This window comes from Salvelinus alpinus, chromosome 10 (genome assembly GCF_045679555.1).
Source record: "Salvelinus alpinus chromosome 10, SLU_Salpinus.1, whole genome shotgun sequence".
NCBI classification, from domain to species: Eukaryota; Metazoa; Chordata; class Actinopteri; order Salmoniformes; family Salmonidae; genus Salvelinus; species Salvelinus alpinus.
The window spans coordinates 29,757,588-29,782,506 of record NC_092095.1 but is presented as its reverse complement, the minus strand read 5'-3'; the positions used below and the strand labels follow the sequence as shown (position 1 = coordinate 29,782,506).

General features: G+C 43.3%; 1 protein-coding gene across 4 annotated transcripts in view; it reads right to left on the bottom strand.

Moving 5' to 3' along the window:
* arhgap21a (Rho GTPase activating protein 21a) overlaps window positions 1-24,919 on the bottom strand; it is a 99,984-nt gene that overhangs the window by 10,142 nt on the left and 64,923 nt on the right. For 3 of the 4 annotated variants that reach the window (XM_071331162.1, XM_071331161.1, XM_071331159.1), the window contains 8 exons: window positions 21,659-21,751; window positions 16,639-16,717; window positions 16,006-16,060; window positions 10,860-10,883; window positions 6,883-8,899; window positions 3,389-3,535; window positions 3,076-3,169; window positions 467-500 (listed from right to left, as the gene is read on the bottom strand). In XM_071331162.1, the coding sequence (XP_071187263.1) occupies window positions 467-500; window positions 3,076-3,169; window positions 3,389-3,535; window positions 6,883-8,899; window positions 10,860-10,883; window positions 16,006-16,060; window positions 16,639-16,717; window positions 21,659-21,751 (2,543 nt within the window). The remainder of the gene's footprint in view (window positions 1-466; window positions 501-3,075; window positions 3,170-3,388; window positions 3,536-6,882; window positions 8,900-10,859; window positions 10,884-16,005; window positions 16,061-16,638; window positions 16,718-21,658; window positions 21,752-24,919) is intronic. The other variant, XM_071331160.1, reaches the window with a different exon arrangement.

Here is a 24,919-nt window from a genome sequence, read left to right as displayed (position 1 = left end):
TTTTATAGTCTCACTCATTATCCATTTTACAACCGCTACTGACTAACATCAATGCTAGCGGTTCAGAGGAGTGACTCTTATCTTCAGGCTGTGAACCTCTGGGCAGGATATGCAGGTAAAACAAACTATAATGATGCAGTCGAGTCTGATAGCCAGTAGGCACATAATTTCTGTGGAAAGTGACCAGAGGGTTTGTCCATACTCCCTATTACAGTTTGTTGTTATGTGGGCTGATATTGGGTAATACTTTATCTGGATAGTCTGTAGAGCATCTACAGATGTACTATCAGTAACATTTCAACTAACTATCTACTAACCCTAGCTCCAACCCTAACCCTTAACCCAAGTGTATCCTTAGCAAGCAGTTGTTGATTGTAGATGCTCTACAGAAGGTCATACTAATGGAAAATCAGGACTATCCAAATGTAACCTAATATTGATATTACTGTGTTGAGGTTGGACTCACCTTCCTAAGGCCCTTTAGACCAGGTATTTGCCTCCTACAAGGAACATAGAAATATGAAAATAGAAAGATTAAATCACAAGTTAGTCTAACGAAAATGACTAAAATGTACAGTGCCTATAGAAATTATACACCCCCTTCACATTTTATTGCGTTCAAAGTGGGATTGAAATAGATTTAATTGCTATTTTTTGTCATTGACCTACACAAAATACTCCATAGCGTCGTAGTGAAAAGAAAATGACAATTTCTTTCTCCAAATTATTTCATTTTTTATAACTAAAATATAGTCGTTGCATAACTATTCACCCCCTTTGTTTAGGCAAGCCTACGTTTGTTCAGAAGTACATTTCGGCTTAACAAATCACATAAGTTATATTTGAAAGATTTTACTGAGTTACAGTTCATATAAGGAAATCAGTCAATTGAAATAAATTCATTAGGCCCTAATCTATGGATTTCACATGACTGAAAATACAGATATGCATCGGTTGGTCACAAATACCTTAAAAGAAAGGTAGGGGCGTGGATCAGAAAACCAGTCAGTATCTGGTGTGACCACCATTTGCCTCATGCAGCGCGACATCTCCTTCACATAGACTTGATCAGGCTGTTGATTGTGGCCTGTGGAATGTAGTCCCACGCCTTTTCATTGGCTGTGCGAAGTTTCTGGATATTGGGGGGGAACTGGAACACGCTGTCGTACACGTCGATCCAGAGCATCCCGGATGCTCAATGGGTGACATATGTGGTGAGTATGCAGGCCATTTTCAGCTTCCAGGAATTGTGTACAGATCCTTGCGACATGGGGCCGTGTATTATCATGCTGAAACATGAGGTGAGGCGGTGGATGAATGGTACGACAAAGGCCTCAGGATCTCATCACGGTATCTCTGTGCATTCAAATTGCCATCAATAAAATTAAATTGTGTTCATTGTCCACAGCTTATGCCCACCAATACCATAACCCCACCGCCACCATGGGGCACTCTGTTCACAACGTTGACATAAGCAAACCGCTCGCCCACACAACCCCATACACATGGTCTACGGTTGTGAGGCCAGTTGGATGTACTACCAAATTCTCTGTAACGACAGATGCGGCTTATAGTGGAGAAATTAACATTAAATTCTCGGGCAACAGCTCTGGTGAACATTCCTGCAGTCAGCATGCCAATTGCATGCTCACTCAAATTTTGAGACATCTGTGGCATTGTGTTGTGTGACAAAACTGCACATTTAAGAGTGGCCTTTTACTGTCTCCAGCACAAGGTACACCTGTGTAATGATCATGCTGTTTAATCAGCTTCTTGATATGCCACACCTGTCAGGTTATCTTGGAAAAGGAGAAATGCTCACTAACATGGATGTAAACAAATGTCAAATTGCCAAAATTTAAGAGAAATAAACTTTGTGAGCATATGGAAGATTTCTGGGATATTTTATTTCAGCTCATGAAACATTCCTCTGTCCCTCATACATACAACATCTGTAAGGTCCCTCAGTCAAGTACTACTTCAAGCACAGATTCCACTACAAAGACCAGGGAGCTTTTCGAAAGCCTCATAAAGAAGGGCAGTGATTGGTAGATGGGTAACAATAACAAATCATAGATTGAATATATCTTTAAGCATGGTCAAGTTAATAATTATGCTGTGGATTATGTATTAAACCACCCAGACACATCAAAGATGCAGACCTGCTTAACTGAGCTGCAGGACAGGAATGAAACTGCTTAGGGATGTCACTATGAAGCCATTGGTGATTTTAAAACAGCTACAGAGTTCAAAGGCTGTGATGGGAGAAAACTGAGGATGGATCATCAACATTGTAGTGACTCGGCAAAGGAATACACTTTTTGGCCTAAATGCAAAGCCTTATGTTTGGGGCAAATCCAACACAACACATGCCTCCTTATTTTCAAGCATTGTGGTGGCTGCATCATGGTATGGTATGCTTGACATAGGCAAAGACTGGGGAGTTTAAGACGAAAATAAACGGGATGGAGCTTAGCACAGGCAAAATCCTAGAGGACAACCTGCTTCAGTCTGTTTTACACCAGACACTGCGAGAGGAATTCACCTTTCAGCAAGACAATAACCTACAACACAAAGCCAAATCAACACTGGAGTTGCTTACCAAGACAGTGAATGTTCCTGAGTGGTTGACTTAAATCTGCTTGAAATTCTACAGCAAGACTTGAATATAACTGTCTAGTCATGATTCCCAACACCTCGACAGAAGAATTTTGAAAATAATAAACGGGCAAATATTGCACAATCCAGGTGTGCAAAGCTCTTATGAGAGTTACCCAAGAAGACTCACAGCTGTATTCGCTGCCAAAGGTGATTCTAACATGTATTGACTCAGGTGGTTGAATACTTTTCTAATCATGTTATATTAGGGTTTTATTTTTCATTCATCTTTACAAAATGTTAGAATTCTTCTTGCACTGACAGAGTGTTTTGCGTAGATCATTGACTATTACATTTTTTAAAAAAATCTATTTGAATCCCCCTTTATTTTCTTCACAATGTTACAGTGTTAGAAAGGGGGTGTAGACTATACATAACATTGCACTGGCCCACCGTTTTAGACCAAATTACACTCACCCTTCCCTGTAGTTATCCAGACCCTCATCGTAGGATTTGGACCGCTCCGTTTTGGTACCAGAATCCGATTCAATAGTTGTGAGTCGAAGAGAATCTTTAAAAATAAAAGCCAAATGATTATCAAACAAGAAATAAGCCAAAGAACAAACTTTTAATAGGAATGTCCTAGCTCAAGGCTGTAAGTGTCCCAAGCTTGTTTGTGGATCAAGTATTCAAATTCAGCCATCAACTCATTCTAACACACTATTCTTAAAGCGTGCATTTCGTTGCTGCCAGTACCTGCACAGTTAGTTAAAAAAGGGTGTAACCTTACCGTGGTCATGTGACCGCTGTCGTCGAATAAGAGGAGATGGAGAGGTAGGGCTGGGTGGGATGGTGGTGACGATTGGAGTAACAGATATCACAGCTGAAGCGGGAATGTGACTGGTGTCATGATCAATACTTGGACTGGACGGCTCATCTGGAAACGAAGTGAGGAAAACCAAAGTTAAAACAAGGGTAGACATTATTCCTGTTCTACTCCCCAAAAAACATTGAATGAAAATAGATAAATTATAAATCCCGGTAAAAGTAGGCTGTCTGATACTTAACATCACTCTAATTAAGTCTACTGTGGCACAAAGACAGTCAAGCATCAGCGCTCAGGACTGAGTGAAACTCATTCCGAACCAGTCTATGCTATCTCTGTTTGAGGCTAATTTACAGACTGCAATAAAACACAAATGGCATGATGATGAAATATAGGCATACACAGCTAAACACACAAAGTCTGGTTATGAGAGAACATGACACATTCAGAGACAGCCAGGCTTATTCATGGAGCCAGCATGGCCACTAGAGATAACCCAGTCCACACCTGCCACAATCAACAAACACACAGGAAGGGAAAGTGAGCTGCCGTTTCATCACCGTTGTCAGTCTGATCAGGTAAGCAGATATAACCAAGGTGCAGGCTACACCCAGGCAAGTCATAACATTACCGAGTACAGTGAGTAACCCTGCCTTTGCCAAACTGTCCCAGGCAGCAGGTGACGCAAGGTACAGGATGGAAGTGTCTGGCAATGATAAGGAGAGTGCCATGAATACTAGCAGGGCACACAGAAATGTATCACTACCAAAAGCATTTAATTATAATGCATTTGTACATTTACATAATTTAGCAGATGTTCTTATCCAGGCAGATATAGGGTTAAGGGCACAGACAGATTTTTTCACTTAGTTGGTGCGGGGATTCGAACCAGAGACCTTTTCGTTACTGGCCCATGGCTCTTAACCCCTAGGCTACCTGCCGTCAAAAACAAAGTGCTTCACAGATGTATCTGTATCATCCGTATAATATTCTTGTATAACTCTTTGTTAACTGGTTCAACCCAAACCAGAGTACAATCAGCCAATATGTCAGCCAAATATTTTATTAGAAGGAAAATAAAACATAGACCTGAGTAATGCGAAAGCTTACATTCCTATGTGTGCCAAAGCAAAACATTTCACATTTAATAGCGCACATTAACATGAAACATCTGACCTGTTTCTTCGGCTGCAAAGATTGTTACAGTGAAATTCCCCAACACAACCTCACAGATCGTTCCCATGATACGGCTGCCAAATCGGGACAGATGTTCCTTATTTCATGTGTTTGTGAAAACAGCAACAAACAGCGTTGTTCGACACATGTACTTGAAACGCCTCGCGTTGTCAGTTCAAGCCATCAAGTTTAAAATGGAACAGCTGTCGAAATGTAAGACTACCCAAAACAGAGCATTACAGCTGTGAGTGATGGCGCAAACATTGTTGCTCAGCTAATACTATACATTATAAACTGGGTGGTTCGAGCCTTGAAGGCTGATTGGCTCAAAGCCATGGTATATCAGACCACGGGTATGACATGACAAAACATTTATTTTTACTGCTATAATTACGTTGGTAACCAGCTTATAATAGCAACAAGGCACCTCGGGGGTTTGTGGTACATGGCCAATATACCACGGCTAAGGGCTGTATCCAGGCACTCTGCATTGCATTGTGCATAAGAACAGCCTTTCGCCGTGGTATATTGACCATATACCACACCCCCACGGGCCTTGTTGCTTAAATATAGCATGCGACCACTACACAGGTAGGCTGCTGATTTATGCATGAGGCAGACTGAAGCTTATGAGGCGCTGTGAGTGTTTGATTGTGTGTAGGTGTGTGTGGGAGAGAGTATGTAAAGGGGTGTGTGTGTGTAAGATGATATTATTAACCCATGTGGACTCCAGGCCACTGGTGTCTGAGTAAAAGGTGCCCTGATTGGTGGATGATGGCTCATGTCATGTCAATGAAACTATTCAAACTATTGGCACGTAAACCCAGAGCACATCAAATCTAGCTTAAAAAAACAACACCATCAAATACATGATAATAAGTCTACCAAAAAAACAACAGATAAATTAAGAGTTCCATTCCGATCTGACAGCTGAAAAGTGCAGTCCTAATCGCGAACGCTTAAGAGACTCCTAACATCAGCGCAATGCATTTCAAACACATTTGCTCTAGGAAAACACAAGCAGGAACGGGACATTTGCTTGTACTGAACCATGTTCTATCTTGTTCTCAGTACAGAATTACTAATCTGCCAGACATACAATGCACAAGCAGATGTTGGACAGTTGGTTTGAATGGTAATTGTTGAACTGAGTAACGGCTACTTTTTAAAATGAAGACAGGGTATTTGTTGCTATTGGTGTATAGCCGCATACTGGCAACGATGAATGTACTCTCTTCTTTTGTTAGATGTTTTGTTAAGGCATAGAACTTAACACGGGGATATACCTAGCTGACTGACACCTTCAACATATCTGCAAAATGAAATGGTAATGTATCAATACTAATAATATCAAAATAAAAATGGAATGCACGTTATTCAATTTCCCCATTTCAGATAGACTTGTCCTGCCCTGACCAAGCATTACGACATACCTCAACAACAAATCCAGCTCTGTTCAAACAGCCAATTAACCCCTGCCACCAAAAGCTATTATAGCCCAACTACATCTATGTATAGCACCAAGGAAACCATTTTTACAGCGTAAAGAAGTTGCACTAGAGCGATAACTGACAACTCACCATATTAGCTATGTTGACATTGAGAGATGCAGGTTGGCATCTTTTGGCATGGAGGCAGTTCTGCAGAGTAGTCACTAACTGGCACAGCCACAAAGTCATTCTATATTATTTTTAACTTAACCCTAACCACACTGCTAACCCTAATGCCTAACCCTAACCCTTAGGGACAAAAAAGCTCATTGTTGTTTTCATAATTTTTTTCTAAATATTATAGCCAAATTTGGACTTTGCAGCTGGCCTATCTAGAACAAAATGCTCAGTTCTGCCTCCAGGGCAAGATTCATGACAAACATTAACCTGCTTGAGTGATGTTGAGGACATCTCTGACAGCAGCTAGTCTGAGCATTAGGACTTTCACTGCATGACAATTTCCACCTGCTAAGACTTGGGGGCAGAAACTGATAACATCAAAACCCTTGTATAACCTCCCCACCCAAGAGATATTACATGCTCTACCAGGCACATTAAGCGAATCAGTCTACACACGCCCACACAAAACACATTCTACCTCACTCTCCTCAAGCAAGCCGAAACCAGAGCAACAGGAACTCCTGATACTAAGAGTTACAGTGTGTTATAAATGTGTTACCTAATTAAAGTTGATGCTTGACACACACCCCTTCCCAGGACTTTCTCTCTATGTAAGGAGTTGCTATGGTAATAAAGGAGTCGAGAGAGTGAGAACAGAAACGTGTTCCTTACCGATGAAGGGGATGGAGTCGAGCGAGTCGTCCAGGTTGCTGGCGCACGAGGCCTTGTGCTGCTCTCCCAGCCTTCTCATGGTCACGTCTCGCTGAACGTCGTTGGATAGCCAGCCCCCCGATCCCCTCTTAGCTGCTAGAGTCCCCACCTCCATTGGAGTCTCCAAGTCGGTGTCGTTTACAGCCAGGATGTAGGAGGGGTGGCGGATGGGCTGGGGTCCCGAGTTCTTATCCCTTCTCAGGACCACCACTGTGGCATCCGGCCCTTCTACGCCCTCCAACGGCCTCCCGCTAGTCCGCACCAGGGCGGGGACCTTTGACCTGAGGGTCACAGTACTGTTAACAGTGGAGGAGGAAGTGGAGGTAGAGGAGGAGATGGCCTGCTGTCTCTGAAAAGGGACTTTGGAGGGGCCGGAGCAGGAGGAGGACCTGGCACCCAGGCCCACATCCCTCCCGCTCTCCTCCCTCAGGCTGTCTGCCCGCCCCCGGAGCTGTAGCTGCTGCAGGGGCGAGGAAGAGTAACCCAGGTGGTTACCCACTACCACGGCTCTTTGGTCTTTGAGCAGGTCCATAGCACTGCTGTTACCGGGGCCCCGGGTAGAAGGTAAGGAGAGTGGCGATGGATCCGAGGTGGAGTTTTTAACAGGCAACCGCGAGGGCCTACTGAGGGCTGTCTGTGCAAGGCTGTCTGTCCTAGAGGGGAGCAATGGCTCCGTCATACCTTTAGTGAACATAGGGGCAGCGATGGGCATGCCTGTAAGGCTGGTCCTGTGAGGCTGGGGTAGTTGTTTCAGCACTGCCCCGTGTCTGCTGGCTCTGGCCTCCTCACCCCTGTATAGTAGCAGGCTATCCTCCAGCTCTGCCCTGCTGTACCCTCCCACTCCCCTCTCTGTAGATACCATTGCCGCTGGCTCGCCCTGCCGGCCCAGGTAGTCGCAGGAGCGTGCCCGGGGCTTGGCCACTCCCATGAGGGCTGAGGAGGGTAGGGTATCCTGGGAGGCACTCCGGGGCCAGTCCCTGGGCATGGCTGTCCTCTCAGGCCCTCCCCCACCTAGCCTCTCCTGGGAGGCACTGCGCAGTGGAGCCACAGTGGCCCCCTGGTAGGATCCTCGATCGTGGGACGTGCTCCTGGGTCTAATCTGGGACCCCCCCAGGCCTTGGGAGGAGGCGCTGGCACTGGGAGGGCCAGGCTGCAGTGCGTAAGCGGCGTTGGGGTTGGCTGCCGCCCGCAGGCTGTCTAGACGCTCCTGGATGGTGCGGCAGCCATAGGTGTGCAGCCGCTTGGCGTCGATGTAGTCCTTGTAGGTGGTGTAGTTGCGCCAGTCGATGTTCTGGTGAGGGGAGGTGGACGTGGCAGGGGAGGAGGGTGAGGGGATGTAGTGGTTGGGCGTGGTGGGGGAGGGTAAGGTGTCGGCCACTGTGGTTCGCGGGGAAGGGGTGAGGTGGTGTTTGTCGGGGTAGATTGGGGAAGGCCTAGAGCCAGTGGGGGAGAAGACTGAGGACTCTGTGGGCCGGGTGGGGATGTGGGTATATTGTAGCTGTGACCCTCCAGGGGGGCCAGGGGTCACGAGGATTCTAGGCCTGGTTGAGAAGCCCAGGGGACTTCCGAAACGGTTCTCGTCGGTCCTATGGCTGGGTCCAGCCCGAGACACACAACGGGGCCCCCGATCCGCTACTGGGTCAGGCGGCACCACCACTGTCCTCACACTCTCGTTGCACACACAAACCACCGTCTGGGTTTTAGGGGACTGCGGAGGAGGAGAAGGGGGGACAGGGATCTCCAACCGGTAGCCCATGTCTGTGTGGCCTGCTGTGGAGGTACCCTGTCTCCCTGCCCCTGCCTGGGCCGGTCTGCCGCTCCGGGAGGCCTCTGTGGAGGGGGATAGGTCCAAGGCCTGGGCCATCCCTGGGGCTTTAGGCTCTATCCTCGGGTAGCATATGGGAGGAGGCTCCGGGATGTGTAGGGCATTTCCGCTGTATGCCTCGTTCCCTTTGAGGTATGCATCTTGGGAATAGGCCTGCAAGAGATTATGGGACATTATGTCTCTTCAACTGTATAGGACAAAAATAGGTCACATAAAACCTTTGTAGTGTGCCATTGCACCAAACTGAAGCGATCCTCTGGGTACTGCTTAAGTTTTCCGCTATGCCCATAAAGAAACAGCTACGCTACAGCACAATGAACAGAAAAAAAAGCATATGATGAATGACAAAGAGAAACATGACCCATATACTCCTCAAAATTATTTTGTAAGGATGATACATTTCAGTACACAGTAAATGACAGATTAAAAAACTGAACACACATACTGTATGTACATGTTATAAAAACCATCAAAGACATTTGACTAAAAGATAACACAGTATTGCTCTTGGCCAAAGTCGACAACCAGCCCTTCCCCACCCCGGCGGAGTCTGAATCCTGAAGAGACACTGGGAGTGTGTGTTTGGGTCAGATGACCTCTTCCAATGGAAAGCGCTGGAAAAAACAACAGATGTGTCCAGGAGAGAGCGAAAAAGGGGAGAGTGAAAGGATAAAAAGCAAGCCCGACGCCAGGACCCAGAATAAAGCCTGGTAAGAGCTGGATTACAATCTACTAAAAGTCCTCAGTTCAGAGATGTGTATTGACTCAGGTATTTAATGTATCTCCCCATCCTTGTAGTGTGAGAATTCACTGAAGGGAAAGCAAGAGCTGGACTTTAAAAATCGATGAGTGCTCTATCTGTGGTGTCAGGTTACGTTTATACAGTGACTCCAGCATGTCTGCTGCCCCCGCCCCTAACTCTAGATTTGCATAAGTCAAGTGATGTTGTCAAAAAAATGTACTGGTCATCTGTAGCTCAGCTGGTAGATCAAGGCGCTTTGGCGCTTGCTACGCCAGGATAGTGGGTTTGATTCCTGGGACCACTCATACTTAAAATGTATGCATGCATGACTAAGTTGCTTTGGATAAAAGTGTCTGATAAATGGCATATTTTATTTTATTACTGACTCAGAGCTTAACTTACAAGCTTCTCTCTCTCTGATGTGAGCAGAGAGCGGGAGACATAGGAATTTGAATGGGGAAACGACAACCCCTTCCCTGACAATATTTAGCATGCTCTAAAACAGGGGTTCTCCAACTGTGTGTCCGGAGACCCCTTTTGTAATAGAAAATACCCCCCCCCATAATCAGAGCACAACTCGAGTGAGATAAAAATAGCACACAAGGAGTTTTACTATGACTTCGGCAGCGCATGGCCGGACGAACCAAGTCTCGGGCCCTGGGAAGAACATTTTAAAGGCCTGCCTCTTGGCATCGAAGAGAACACGTTGCAGTTTAAGCTAATTGCAATTCTACAGACTTTGTCACGTGGAAGAGAGTTTTTTAGTTGTTCTTTTTAGTTGTTATTTTTCCATGAGGCAGAGTGAGAACTTTGCAGTTTTAGAGTTAAAATGACAGCGCATCTATGTAAACAAAATAACTAGGGGGAATACAAAAAGTATTGAGTTGAAAAAAAAAAATTGGTTGATAGTACTGTTGATAGCAATATCCCTGTGAGCCTTCTAGGCCCATGTTGCCCAGGGTTAAGAACATAAATTGCAGGTAAATAATATTACACCCTCTAAACTTATTCCACATATCAATTAGCCAAAATGGGTTTAATCTGTTGTTAGTAATAATCATTAATACAAATTAAATATTGCTTTTATATTTTGACATCTGGCCACAGACCCCACTTTGAGAACCCCAGCTCAAAAACACACTTAGAAATACAGTATAACAATTAAAAAAGGCACAAGGTTCTATGGAGACAATACAAAATTAGGTAGAGATGACACGGTTTTAGCTAAGGGAAGGCACAAAAACATTACACTTATTGACAATCATTACACTGTTGATACCAGCTTAAAAAAGGTCTGAAACCACATTCACACATGGGAAGAAATGAAATACAAGAAAGAAAAACAAGGAGTTAGTAAGTTTCCCTTCTTACCAGAGCAGTGATATCCCTGGAAAACTGCCAGCCGACAGGTTAGAGGCAGACAAGAGGAGAGAAGAAGGAGAGGGGAGAAAGAGGAGTAAAGATGTGCAAAAGAGAAACAGAGGCTGGAGCTGTCATGGCTACGGTCGCTGTGTGAATGCACCACAGATAGGCAGAGGGCAAGAGAAGAGCAGTGAAAAAAGACGACGGGAGCAGGAACGGATAGGAGGAAAGTCACAGTCACGTTTGCGCTGCCACCTGCTTGTCCCTCTGCCACCTGAGGGCTGCCTCTCACTCACATAACTGCCTCCTCTCACAAACACTGCCTGATAGTAGTCATAAGCCAGGGGTAACTGCCTAACGCTGCTGCTGTTCACTAGCTGCCTCTACCTCGGTATCCCTCTCTTACAGTGGTTATATGCCAGCAGCATACCACCCTGCATACCACTGCTGGCTTGCTTCTGAAGCTAAGCAGGGTTGGTCCTGGTCAGTCCCTGGATGGGAGACCAGATGCTGCTGGAAGTGGTGTTGGAGGGCCAGTAGGAGGCACTCTTTCCTCTGGTCTAAAAAAAAAGATCCCAATGCCCCAGGGCAGTGATTGGGGACACTGCCTTGTGTAGGGTGCCGTCTTTCAGATGGGACGTTAAACGGGTGTCCTGACTCTCTGAGGTCATTAAAAGATCCCATGGCACTTATCGTAAGAGTAGGGGTGTTATTAACCCCGGTGTCCTGGCTAAATTCCCAATCTGGCCCTCAAACCATCACGGTCATCTAATAATCCCCAGTTTACAATTGGCTCATTCATCCCCCTCCTCTCCCCTGTGGCTATTCCCCAGGTCGTTGCTGCAAATGAGAACGTGTTCTCAGTCAACTTACCTGGTAAAATAACGGATAAATAAAATAAAAAAAATAAATAAGAAAGTCACCACCCCCTTTCAAAATGTTCATCTTTTGTTGCCTTACAGCCTGAAATGAAAACACATAAAATCAGACTTTTTCAAGCTTTATTTAAACACAGTAAATCAAAAAACTCTGAAAATGTATTAAAAGTCAAATTACCCTATTTGGTTAAGTTAACAACCCCCCCCCCCCCCCCCCCCTTAGAATTGCAATTGCAATCTTGCTGAGGTATAACCAACCACCTTCCAGATCACAAATACATTTCTAACACTAATTGCTGTGTATTGCTCGTTTTATTTACTGAGAATAACCTCAGGCTTCAACAGTGCTCCGACACATTCCTAAATGTCAAAAGATGTTTGTGTGGCTTTGGCAAGCTGTGGCCTAGCCATCTAGCTATGCGTGGAATTTAGCATCACACTAGGGGCTGGAGTCGGTTCAGTTCCTTACTCCAGATGAGAGAACCAGTGGAAGTGAATAACAGGATGTGACTGTGGTTGTAGGGTGGTGTGGTCTGGCATAGCGTTATCGTCTGCTGGGCTCTGGACCCTGACGGGTGGCGTTGGTTTGCTGTGCAGATCACTGAGCCGGGCAGGAATATGGGTAGGTGGAACGAGGGGCCCTGGCAGGCTGGCACCACAGAGGCTCTCGTCCTCTGGTCCTTAAAGCTCTCTGTCCTCTTTCTCTTTTCTATCACTCTTTCGTTCCACACTACTTGGCTCATCCTTCACTTTCACTCCGCAGTTCTTTCCATCTGGGCCACTACTACTCAGCCCTTTTCCTACGCACACACAAACACACTTTCAAGCCCACAGCCAATACTCTTCACCTACTGTCAACAGTCCACCGCTGGTCAGTGATCCATGAGAAATGGACTGGAGTTTGAGCTAACCTGAGGGACAGTGCATGAAAACCTTAATGTTCAAAACAGTACTGAGTGAACGATCACATCAATCAAATGTATTTACATCAGCAGCAGCAGTTACAAAGTGCTTATACAGAAATCCAGCCAAAAATGATGACTTCTCTTCCCTCTGTCCATGGCAGAGCTGGATGCTAAGCCCTGCACAGAGAGCCCAGTGCGTGGTGTCTATTTATGGGGAGGAAATTCTCTGAGTGCCGTTAACCCAAAGGGGACAGTAGTATTATGGGAGTGAATATTATATGATGCTACATTTCTCTTAGATCTAACGTCCTGTTTAGGGGGTTCTGGTACAGGACATTGTCACTTATTTTCAAATCGATTTCTGTGAACACCGTAGATTGGAATGGCTTGAGCAATAGCCCTGGTTCCCACGGACACAGTAGTATATTTTCTGAGCCTGTGTGACTATGAAAAGGTTATGAAATCTGTAGGTTATGAAATCTGAAACCACTTGAAGCTGGGATGTCCCCCCTACCATTTCATTCGCCCTTCCGACTGTCCATCAACTCCTGCCTAAACCCTACGTCATAGCCACTGACAAAGCACAAGCCTGCAATCCTTACTTCATATACCACTGTAGCACATTCTGAGATTGATTTATAGCCTCCCGAGTGGGGCAGTGGTCTAAGGCACTGCATCGCAGTTGCTAGAGATCCTGGTTTGAATCCAGGCACTGTGGCAGCCGGCCGCGACCGGGAAACCCATGGGGATGAGCACAATTGGTCCAGCGTCGTCCGGGTTAGGGGAGGGTTTGGCCGGCAGGGATGTCCTTGTCCCATATCACTCTAGTGACTCCTGTGGCGGGCCAGGCGTATGCACGCTGACACGGTCACCAGGTGTACAGCGTTTCCTCTGACACATTGGTGTGGCTGGCTTCCGAGTTAAGCGGGCATTGTGTCAAGAAGCAGTGCGGCTTGGTTGGGTCGTGTTTCGGTGGATGCATTGGCTCTCGACCTTCGACTCACAAGTCTGTACGGGAGTTGCAGCGACGAGACAAGACTAACTACCAATTGGAAACCATGAAATTTGGAGAAAAAGGGGTACAAGTTTTTTTTTTTTTTTTTTATAAATAGCCATTCATCAAAAAATCATTCAGATTTTAAACAAAAAAACACCAATGAGATTAAAGGTGAGTTCCTAACGAGTTCAGGAAGCCAAGCTAGAGCTCTGTGAGACGTTCACAGTGATGGAGGCAGACATTTTGATCAAGAGAGACCTTTAAAAAGTATGCACATTTTCTCTAACACTAAACACACAAATATATATTTTACAGTTAAGGTGAAATCTTAGTTTAAAATTTTGACTATACTATATTTAGAAAGCATATAAGTAATTTCAAGCCTAGTTCATATAGCTTTGTTGAATATGAAATATGTCAAAGTATTTCATATTTTCAACATATTTGTACTGTGTCCCTGAGCTTGTGTCATCACAAGTGACTACACATTAGCAATTACAGTTGAAGTCAGAAGTTTACACACACCGTAGCCAAACACATTTAAAGTCAGTTTCACAATTCCTGAAATTTTATCCTAGTAAAAATTCCATCTTAGGTCAGTTAGTATCACCACTTTATTTTAAGAATGTGAAATGTCAGAATAATAGTAGAGAGAATGATATATTTCAGCTTTTATTTCTTTCATCACATTCCCAGAGGGTCAGAAGTTTACATACACTCAATTAGAATTTGGTGCATTGCTTTTAAATTGTTTAACTTGAGTCAAACGTTTTTCAGTTCTGCCCACCAATTTTCTATAAGGTTGAGGTCAGGGCTTTGTGATGGCCACTCCAATACCTTGACTTTGTTGTCCTTAAGCCATTTTGCTACAACTTTGGAAGTATGCTTGGTGTCATTGTCCATTTGGAAGACAAATTGGCGACCAAGCTTTAACTTCCTGACTGATGTCTTGAGATGGTGCTTCAATATATCCACATAATTTTCCATCCTCATGATGCCATCTATTTTGTGAAGTGCACCAGTCCATCCTGAAGCAAAGCACCCCCACAACATGATGTTGCCACCCCTGTGCTTCACGGTTGGGATGGTGTTCTTCGGATTGCAAGCCTTCCCCTTTTTCCTCCAAACATAACGATGGTCATTATGGCCAAACAGTTCTATTTTTGTATCATCAGACCAGAGGACATTTCTCTAAAAAGTACAATCTTTGTCCCCATGTGCAGTTGCAAACCGTAGTCTGGCTTTTTTATGGCGGTTTTGGAGCAGTGGCTTCTTCCTTGCTGAGCGGCCTTTCAGGTTATGTCGATATAGGACTCGCTTTACTGTGGATATAGATACTTTTGTACCCGTTTCCTCCAGCATCTTCACAAGGTCCTTTGCTGTTGTTCTGGGAATGATTTGCACTTTTCCCACCAAAGTACGTTCATCTCTAGGAGACAGAAGGCGTCTCCTTCCTGAGCCGTATGACAGCTGCATGGTCTCATGGTGTTTATACTTGCATACTATTGTTTGAACAAATGAACGTGGTACCTTCAGGCGTTTGGAAATTGCTCCCAAGCATGAACCAGACTTGTGGGAGGTCTACAATTCTTTTTCTGGCGTCTTTGCTGATTTCTTTTGATTTTCCCATGATGTCAAGCAAAGAGGCACTGAGTTTGAAGGTAGGCCTTGAAATAAATCCACAGGTACACCTCCTATTGACTCAAATGATGTCAATTAGCCTATCAGAAGCTTCTAAAGCCATGACATAATTTTCTGGAATTTCCCACGCTGTTTAAAGGCACAGTCAACTTAGTGTATGTAAACTTCTGACCCACTGGAATTGTGATGCAGTGAATTATAAGTGAAATAATCAGTCTGAAAACAATTGTTGGAAAAATGACTTGTATCATGCACAAAGTAGATGTCCTAACTGACTTGCCAAAACTATAGTTTGTTAACAAGAAATTAATTTGTGGAGTGGTTGAAAAACGAGTTTTAATGACTCCAACCTAAGTGTATGTACATTTCCGACTTAAACTGTATAACTATTTTTTACCAGAAAGGTGAGATCAAGAAAAGTTAGAGTATGCAGCATTACTAATTATTGTTTATGGCCCTCATGATAAAGAATTACTTTCGGGGATTACGTAGATTACATTTAACTGGTTAACAATCCCTATTCTGTACACTGTCCAGCACTAGGATATGGGAACAACTAACTACCTTCTGAGAAAAAGTACAAAGTAACTACCCATCCCACTTTAGGCACAAACAAAATCAATTCATGATTCCCAGAAACCTTCACAAGTGACTTTAATTCTCTAGTCAACAATAATCAAGGAAGATATTCAAGCACAAAGTTAGGAGGACGGTCTTAAATTAATTGTACTTACCAACTGCAAAATGTCCTCATCTTTTGGCATCACACATAGTTCCAACGAGGTGTCGCTGTGAGAGGGACAAAAGTAGTAGAGATTCCACTTATGAGTTGGAGCAGTAGTGTGCACAATCAACATAGTTCATGTAAAAACTAAACTTTTTTTTGTATAGTTTAGACTTAGCTTTAAGGTATGTTCATGAGTAGGAGGGTAACGGTTTAGTAACATTGGGAACTGACAGTTATATATGCCATGGGCACATGGATTGCTCAACAATGTCTGTGTGCCAATTTCCAAGGAACTTTAAATGGGTAGAGCAACATTTGAAAAAGTGCCTGGAGATATTGCATTTCTGTGACACCACATAGCACCCTTTGAATTTTCAGAGAAGGAAACGGTTTACATTTCACTTAAAAATATTTCGTTTGAATGATTAGAATAACAAAAAGCTGTTCATTTTCACTTAATCTAATCTTGATAGTACCGAAACGAGACAAGGTTTCTGAAATGTGCATAGCCTTAAATACTTTAATAAGGCACTTCCTGGTAAGGTTTCCTGCAACCTATTAGCATTGTTTCAAAATACCCCCCCTTCGTCATGTAAAACTCCATGAGAGTGATGTATAAGAGAAGCAGGCAGTCCCTTACCTGTTCTGTATCAAAGCGATCACTTGGGAGTACGTCTTTCCAATGATACTTTCTCTGTTCACCTTTACAATCCGGTCCCCTGAAGGGAAGAGAATTCACATTGAAAACACATTGAATGTCTCCAATGGACATGTAGCATATGAAACGAAAAACACAATCATTGACAGTGGATGGTTGCAACGCCATATGACAATTTTAAAATGTGTTGCTCAGTGTGCCCAATAATCCCTCATCTTGGGTAAGGATGTAGCTCCCAGTACTGTAGCATTTCCCCTCAGACAGATAAGACTGTGTTGGGATCAAAGGGGAATAGTGACACTGCATAAATGTGTTTATAGTCAACCCTACTGTACACGGTGCCTACGTCCCAAATTAAAATGGCACCCTATACTCTATATAGCGCACCCCCATAGGGCTCTGGTCAAAAGTAGTGCACTTTATAGGGAATAGGGTGCCACTCGGGCTTTTTCATTCAAGTTTTCTGAAGAGGAGATCTACAGGAAGCTGATTAGAGGGAGTTATGGACAGAGTAGAGCTAATTGTGGGAAAACCAGTGCACTCCTTTCCCAGGAAAGGGGCTATTCAGTAGTAAAAAGAGAAAGCTAGGCTGTGTGTCTGTGCTAGGGTTGAATAGCGGGAACCAAGATCAACCACCCAGACCCACTCCCTTTTCACAGTATACATAACTGCGAGAAACCAGTCAATTATAATAAATAATTCCTATGAACAGCACAACGTGAAATAGAACTGTTAAACTATATGCAATGTCTAAATCTGGCTTCACCCTCTGCTATCTGAGGAGAGGGTAGGACACAGCCTACCCTCTGCTATCTGCATGATCAATCATCAATGCTCAGGGTGTGGACAGATAGCGCATCTCTGTATGGAGGGCAGTTCACAATGAGTGTACACCCCTTCAAATGAGTGGATTCGGCTATTTCAGCCACACCATTGCTGACAGGTGTATAAAATATAGCAAACAGCCATGCATTCTCCATAGACAAACAGTGGCAGTAGAATGCCCTGTACTGAAGAGCTCAGTGACTTTCAACGTGGCACCGTCATAGGATGCCACCTTTCCAACAAGTCAGTTCGCCAAATTTCTGCCCTGCTAGAGCTGCTCCGGTCAACTGTAAGTGCTGTTATTGTGAAGTGGAAACGTCTAGGAGCAACAACGGCTCAGCTGCGAAGTGGTAGGCCACACAAGCTCACAGAACGGGACTGCCGAGTGCTGAATCGCGTAGCACATAAAAATCATCTATGCCAACTAAAGTTTGGTGGAGGAATAATGGTCTGGGGCTGTTTTTCATGGTTCGGGCTAGGTTCCAGTGAAGGAAAATCTTAACGCTACAGCATACAATGACATTCTAAAAGTCTCTGTGCTTTCAACTTTGCGGGGAAAGCCCTTTCCTGTTTCAGCATAACAATGCCCCCATGCACAAAGTGAGATTCAAACAGAAATAGTTTGTCGAGATCGGTGTGGAAGAACTTGACTAGCCTGCACAGAGCCCTGACCTCAACCGCGTCGAACACCTATGGGGTGAATTGGAACGCCGACAGTGGGCCAGGCCTAATCGTCCAACATCAGAGTTAACAAAAAACAAAAAAATATATACTTATTTTATTTATTTAATTAACAAATTCCCATGTGAAGAAGTCATTGCACCCTTACACTCAATAACTGGTTGTGCCACCTTTAGCTGCAATGACTGCAACCAAATGCTTCCTGTAGTTGTTGATCAGTCTCTCACATCACTGTGGAGGAATTTTGGCTCTTGCATGCAGAACTGCATGACCCAGCTGCGCTTCAGCTTACAGACAGATGACCTGACATTCTCCTGTAGAATTCTATGATTCAGAGCAGAATTCATGGTTTCTTCTATTAAGGTAAGTTGTCCAGGTCCTGAGGCAGCAAACCATCAAACTACCACCACCATGCTTGACCGTTGGTATGAGGTTCTTACTGTCGAATGCAGTGTTAGGTTTTCGCCAGACATAACAGGAACCATCTCATCCAAAAAGTTGACTGACGTTTGCCAAAAAGCACCTTGGAAGCAGCTGGATGATCATCGAGACCTCTTGGAAGAATGTTCTATGGACAGATGAGTAAAAAGTATAACTTTTTGGATGACATGGGTCCCATTATGATTGGCGAAACACACAACCAGCCAATCTTCGTGAAGAGAAGTGATAGCCGTCTGCATCTTATTCTAGTCCTATATTATTCAAGCATGTCATTACAATGATGAAGATAAGGACAACAAAACATTTCATTTGCCTGTTGAAGGAAGGAATGAAGAAACAATAGAGAAGGAGGAGGTAGACTAATACGCACATGGCACAACATTAGGGGAAATATTATGAAAGGTACAGCGGCAAGAAAAAGTATGTGAACCCTTTGGAAATACCTGGATTTCTGAATAAATTGGTCATAATAATGATCTGATCTTCATCTAGGTCACAACAATTGACAAACACAGTCTAGTTAAACTAATAACACAAACAGTTATACGTTTTCATGTCTATATTGAACACAGCGTGTAAACATTCACAGTGCAGAGTGGGAAAAGTATGTGAACCTTTGGATTTAATAACTGGTTGACCCTCCTTTGGCAGCAATAACCTCAAGCAAACATTTTCTGTAGTTGCGGATCAGACCTGCACAACGGTCAGGAGGAATTTGACCATTCCTCTTTACAAAACTGTTTCAGTTCAGCAATATTCTTGGGCTGTCTGGTGTGAACTGCTCTCGAGGTCATGCCATAGCATCTCAAATCGGGTTGAGGTCAGGACTCTGACTGGGCCACTCCAGAAGGCGTATTTTCTTCTGTTGAAGCCATTCTGTTGTTGATTTACTTCTGTGTTTTGGGTCATTGTCCTGTTGCATTACCAGGCAACTTATGTTGAGCTTCAATTGGCGGACAGATAGCCTAACATTCTCCCGCAAAAGGTCTTGATAAACTTGGGAAATAATTTCTGTCGATGATAGCAAGCTGTCCAGGCCCTTAGGCAGCTAAGCCGCCCCAAACCATGATGCTCCCTCCACCATACTTTACAGTTGGGATGATGTTTTGATGTTGGTGTGCTGTACCTTTTTTTCTCCACACAGTGTTGTGTGTTCCTTCCAAACAACTCAACTATAGTTTAATCTGTCCACAGAATATTTTACCAGTAGTGCTGGTAAACATCTGGAACACCCAGGTGCACTTTTGCAAACTTCATGTGTTTTTTTTTGGACAGCAGTGGCTTCTTCCATTGTGTCCTCCCATGAACACCATTCTTGTTTAGTGATTTACGTATCTTAGACTCGACAACAGAGATGTAAGCATGTTCCAGAGATTTCTGTAAGTCTTTAGCTGACACTAAAGGATTCTTCTTAACCTCATTGAGCATTCTGCGTTGTGCTCTTGCAGTCATCTTTGCAGGACAGCCACTCCAAGGGAGAATAGCAACAGTGCTGAACTTTCTCCATTTATATAAAATGTGTCTTACCGTGGACTGATGAACATCAAGTCTTTGAGATACCTTTGTAACCCTTTCCAGCTTTATGCAAGTCAACAATTCTTAATCTTAGGTCTTCTGAGATCTCTTTTGTTCGAGGCATGGTTCACATCAGGCAATGCTTCTTGAGAATAGCAAACTCAAATTTTGTGAATGTTTTTTTTATAGGGCAAGGCAGCTCTAACAAACATCTCCAAACTCATCTCATTGGACTCCAGGTTTGCTGACTCCAATTAGATTTTGGAGAAGTCATTAGCCTAGGGGTTCACATACTTTTTCCAACCTACACTGTGAATGGTTAAATGATGTATTCAATAGACACGAAAAATACAATAGTGTGTTATTAGTTTAAGCACACTATGTTTGTCTATTGTGTGACTTAGATGAAAATCAGATCAAATTTGATGACCAATTTATGCAGAAATCCAGGTAATTCCAAAGGGTTCACATACTTTTTCTTGCCACTGTATATATGTGCCAGCCTACTAATTATACAAATGTAAAATATTATATTTCAAAATCAAATTCACTAGCATATAACTGAAACTTTGTATGTCACATGTTCTGCACCAGCATGGCATGTTCTCGCCAACCTTCATGGTTCGAATGAGGTCCGTAATTCCAATCCATATAATACAGTACAGTAATACAGTCCACACATTCAAAAAGATTAGGCTATTGGAGCTTGTTTCATTTATTACCCAAGAGAGCACAGCGACATCTAATGTCTTCAATGTTTTTCTGTTGTGCGTAATGTGCGGTAGCCTATATCATAGGCTATGTATTGGATAACGGCTTGGGATCATAAAATGGCCTTACTTGTATGGCTCATCAGGCTTAGGTAGCATCAGGCTTGAATGTTCATGTTGATCAAAGCTCTAATCAAATCCAGATATATTTATACGTTTTAGAATGACACTTCCAGTTTTGGCAGGAAATACCAGGTTACCAGGAAGTGATTTATTCTTGGATGGAACATTTGTAGGACATTTGTGGGAAAATATTCAACCCTAGTCTGTGCCACTTTGCCGTTCCTGCCATGTAGCCAACCAACAGCGCCGAGAGTACAGTGGCATTGCATGCGTATATAGTGACACATTCTCTGATTGGCTTTAATTAAATTAGATGACAAGACAAACCTTTGTTTTGACAACAAGCAATTGATATAGAAGTGAATGTGGTCTTGATAATCCACAAGCGTCAGGGAAATGTATCTATATTGTGTAGTCAAATCAGGGGTAGCAGGTAGCCTAGCGGTTAAAAGCGTTGGGCCACTAACCGAAAGGTCAGCAAGGTGGAAAAATCTGCCCCTTGAGCAAGGCAGTTAACCCCCAACAATAACTGCTCCCCGGGCGCCGATGATGTGGATGTCGATTAAGGCAGCCCCCCACACCTCTCTGATTTAGAGAAATGCGGAAGACACATTTCGGTTAAATGCATTCATTTGTGCAACTGACTAGGTATCCCACTTCCCTTTCAAAAAATAAGTGGCACGAAAGATGAGTCATGCTGTTGTTACCTGTACAGAGTCCAGCTCCGTGGGCAGGGCCTCCCTCCTTCACTTGCTTGACGAAGATGGTGTCCATTGGCTCCAGCCTGTTCCTCTGTCTCCCTGGAAACGGCAAAAGCGCACAGGGGGTCAGGTGCCATGGTGCAGATCCAAGGGAATATCACTACTAGGATTAGAGCTAACTACATCACTAGCATTACAGCTTGCTGGCACTTTCAAATGTTAGCATAGGTACACATCTAACATATGAAAACATGGTCTAGGGAGGGAGAAAGTGTTCTCATTTAAAGAGGAGGGAGAGCTCTCTTTTCAGATGAACACAGCAGGGTTTACTCAGCTGGAACCACACACTGCCAAGAGGCCAGACAAGACAGCACAGTGTTTCTACACGCCATTGAAAAGTTTGTTAATCTGAATAAATTGCACGCCTCTAAAATATATATATTTTTTAAATAAATAAAAAAGTTGCAACATCTGCATCATTACACATTAACATAGGCTTCTCCACACAGACCCCTACTTTTAGTGTTCAGCGTCCGAAATAATGGGGTGAACCCTGAATTGCGCTTAAGGCGAATTTGAACTTAAAATAGTCAACCATTACATTAATGCATGACTATGTCAACATTTTACGTAAATGCCTCAAGGTTAGGATTCATCCCTCTACCTATAGCAGGGATCATCAACTAGATTGAGTCGCGCGCCAATTTTTTCTTGAGCAGATGGTCGGCGGGCCGGAACATAATTGCAAATGAACAGCAAGAAGCCCAAACAGATATGTTTACTAATGATTATAAGTAATTGTTTTACTAACTTAGTCTGTCTATTAAACTTTCTATATCTCCTCTTTCCAACTGTAATTTGATGCCTGAACAGCTAATACCTAGATGCACAGGGGTGTAGAGCACTATAGGCTTTTGCACTTCAGTAAAAAAAAAATAAAAAAATATTGACAGTCTATACAATGACTGAGGTTTAAGTGCAATTTCAAATTCAAAGTGCTGGAGTACAGAGTCAAAACAACCAACAAAAATGGATCACTGTCCCAATACTTTTGAAGCCCGCTGTATAAGACTCTGATACCAGATGACATACCTAGTTTAAAATGATGTCCATCTGATAGTTTCAGTAATGAAGTTGTCGATGACGCATTACTTTGTGCTTGGCTAGCAACTGCAAATGGAAAATGGGGGTTACGCCTAGTAACCAAAGAATGACATGGCTCCAACGCAAGGGGAGTAATCAACGACCTTGTGTCACCTACACACAAAACTCAATAATGTGAAGGTGGAATTTCATTTTTAGAAATGTTTACAACTTAAAAATGAAAAGCTGAAATGCCTGGAGTCAAATCAGTATTCAGAACCCAATAGACCTAGCGTTGCAAGCGCTATGCTCTACCAACTGAGCCACACCGGACCTTTGTTAATGCAACCCCTTTGTTACAGCACGCCTAAATAAATTCAGCAGTAAAAATGTGCTGAACAAGTCACATAATAATTGGCATGGATGCAATAATAATGTTAACCATGATTTTTGAATGACTACCTCATCTCTGTACCCTACACATACAATTATCTGTAAGGTCCCTCAGTTGAGAAGTGAATTTCAAAACAGTCAACCACAAAAACTAGGGAGGTTTTCCAATGCCTTGCAAAGGGCACCTATTGGTCGACGGGTGATTTGGATGGTGTATCAATACACCTAGTAACTACAAAGATACAGACGTCCTTTCTAACTCAGTTACCGGAGTGAGGAAGGAAACCGCTCAGCGATTTTACCTTTAGGCCAATGGTGACTTTAAAACAGTTAGAGATTTTAATGGCTGAGATGGGAGAAAACGGAGGATGGATCAACATGGTAGTTACTTCACAATACTAACCTACATGACAGAGTGAAAAGAAAGATGCCTGTACAGAATACAAATATTCCAAAACATGCATCCTGTTTGCAATAAGACACTAAAGTAAAACTGCAACAAAAACATTTTGGGATTGGGGCAAATCCAACACAACACTGAGTACTACTTCATATTTTCGGGCATGGTTGGTGGCTGCATCATGTTATGGGTATGCTTGTCATCGGTAAGGACTAGGGAGTTTTTTTTTTTTGATAAAAATAAACGTAATAGAGCCAGGCACAGGCAAAATTCTAGAGGAAAACCTGGTTGTCTGCTTTCCAACAGACACTGGGAGACAAATTCACCTTTCAGCAGGACATAACCTAAAAAAACAAGGCAAAACATACACTGGAGATGCTTACCAAGACGACATTGAATGTTATTGAGTGACCTAGTTACAGTTTTGACTTAAATCAGCTTTAAAATCTATGGCAAGAAATGAAAATGGCTGTCTAGCAATGATCAACAACCAACTTGACAGAGTTTGAATTGTAAAAATAATAAATGTGCAAATATTTTACAATCCAAGTGTGCCAAGCTCTTAGAGACTTAACCAAAAAGATTCACAGCTGTAATCACTGCCAAAGGTAACATGTATTGACTCAGGGGTGTGAATACTTATGTAAATTTGATATTTCATGTTCAATAAATTTACAAACATTTCTAAAAACATGTTTTCACTTTGTCATTATGGGGTATTGTGTGTAGATGGGTGAGAAAAAAAACATTTAATCCATTTTGAATTCAGGCTGTAACAACAAAACGTGGAATAAGTCAAGGGGTATGAATACTTTTTGAAGGCACCGTACAAGCACCACTGTGTTTGTGTGTGTGAAAAGGGGAGGGTGTCACCATAGAGTGTAGGGAATTGTATGGGGGTGGTAATGTATTCCTGTGTGTCTATTTGTTTGTCTGAGTGGGTGAGACAAGAGGTCGAGGGAGATTTTCTCAAATGTCCGGTAAATTGAAACGCTGCCGGTCAAATGTCCGGCGACGCATTTTCACGACGGAAACCCTGGCCGGTGGGTGGGTGCGTGAGTCCCTGGGCTGTGTGCCACGCTGTCAGTTTAAACACTGTACTCTGGACAGGCTGTGGAGATGAGGCAGCTGGAGCTTTGTCCTCTTTAAAAGATCTTTATTACAAGTGTCAGAACGAAAAGGAGAAGGCAAGCACAACTCTGTACATTTACACAAACAGTCAGCTTCTGACCTAAACATCTCTCTGAACAACATATCCCTGATTCTCACTATTAGTATGGACAGAGACACTGACAGAATTCTGGAAGACCCACATGTGGAGAGACATGCAAATACAAAGTGTCTCGCTCTTGCATAATCGTGTGCCACTTCAGGAAAGTTGTGCATTTTGC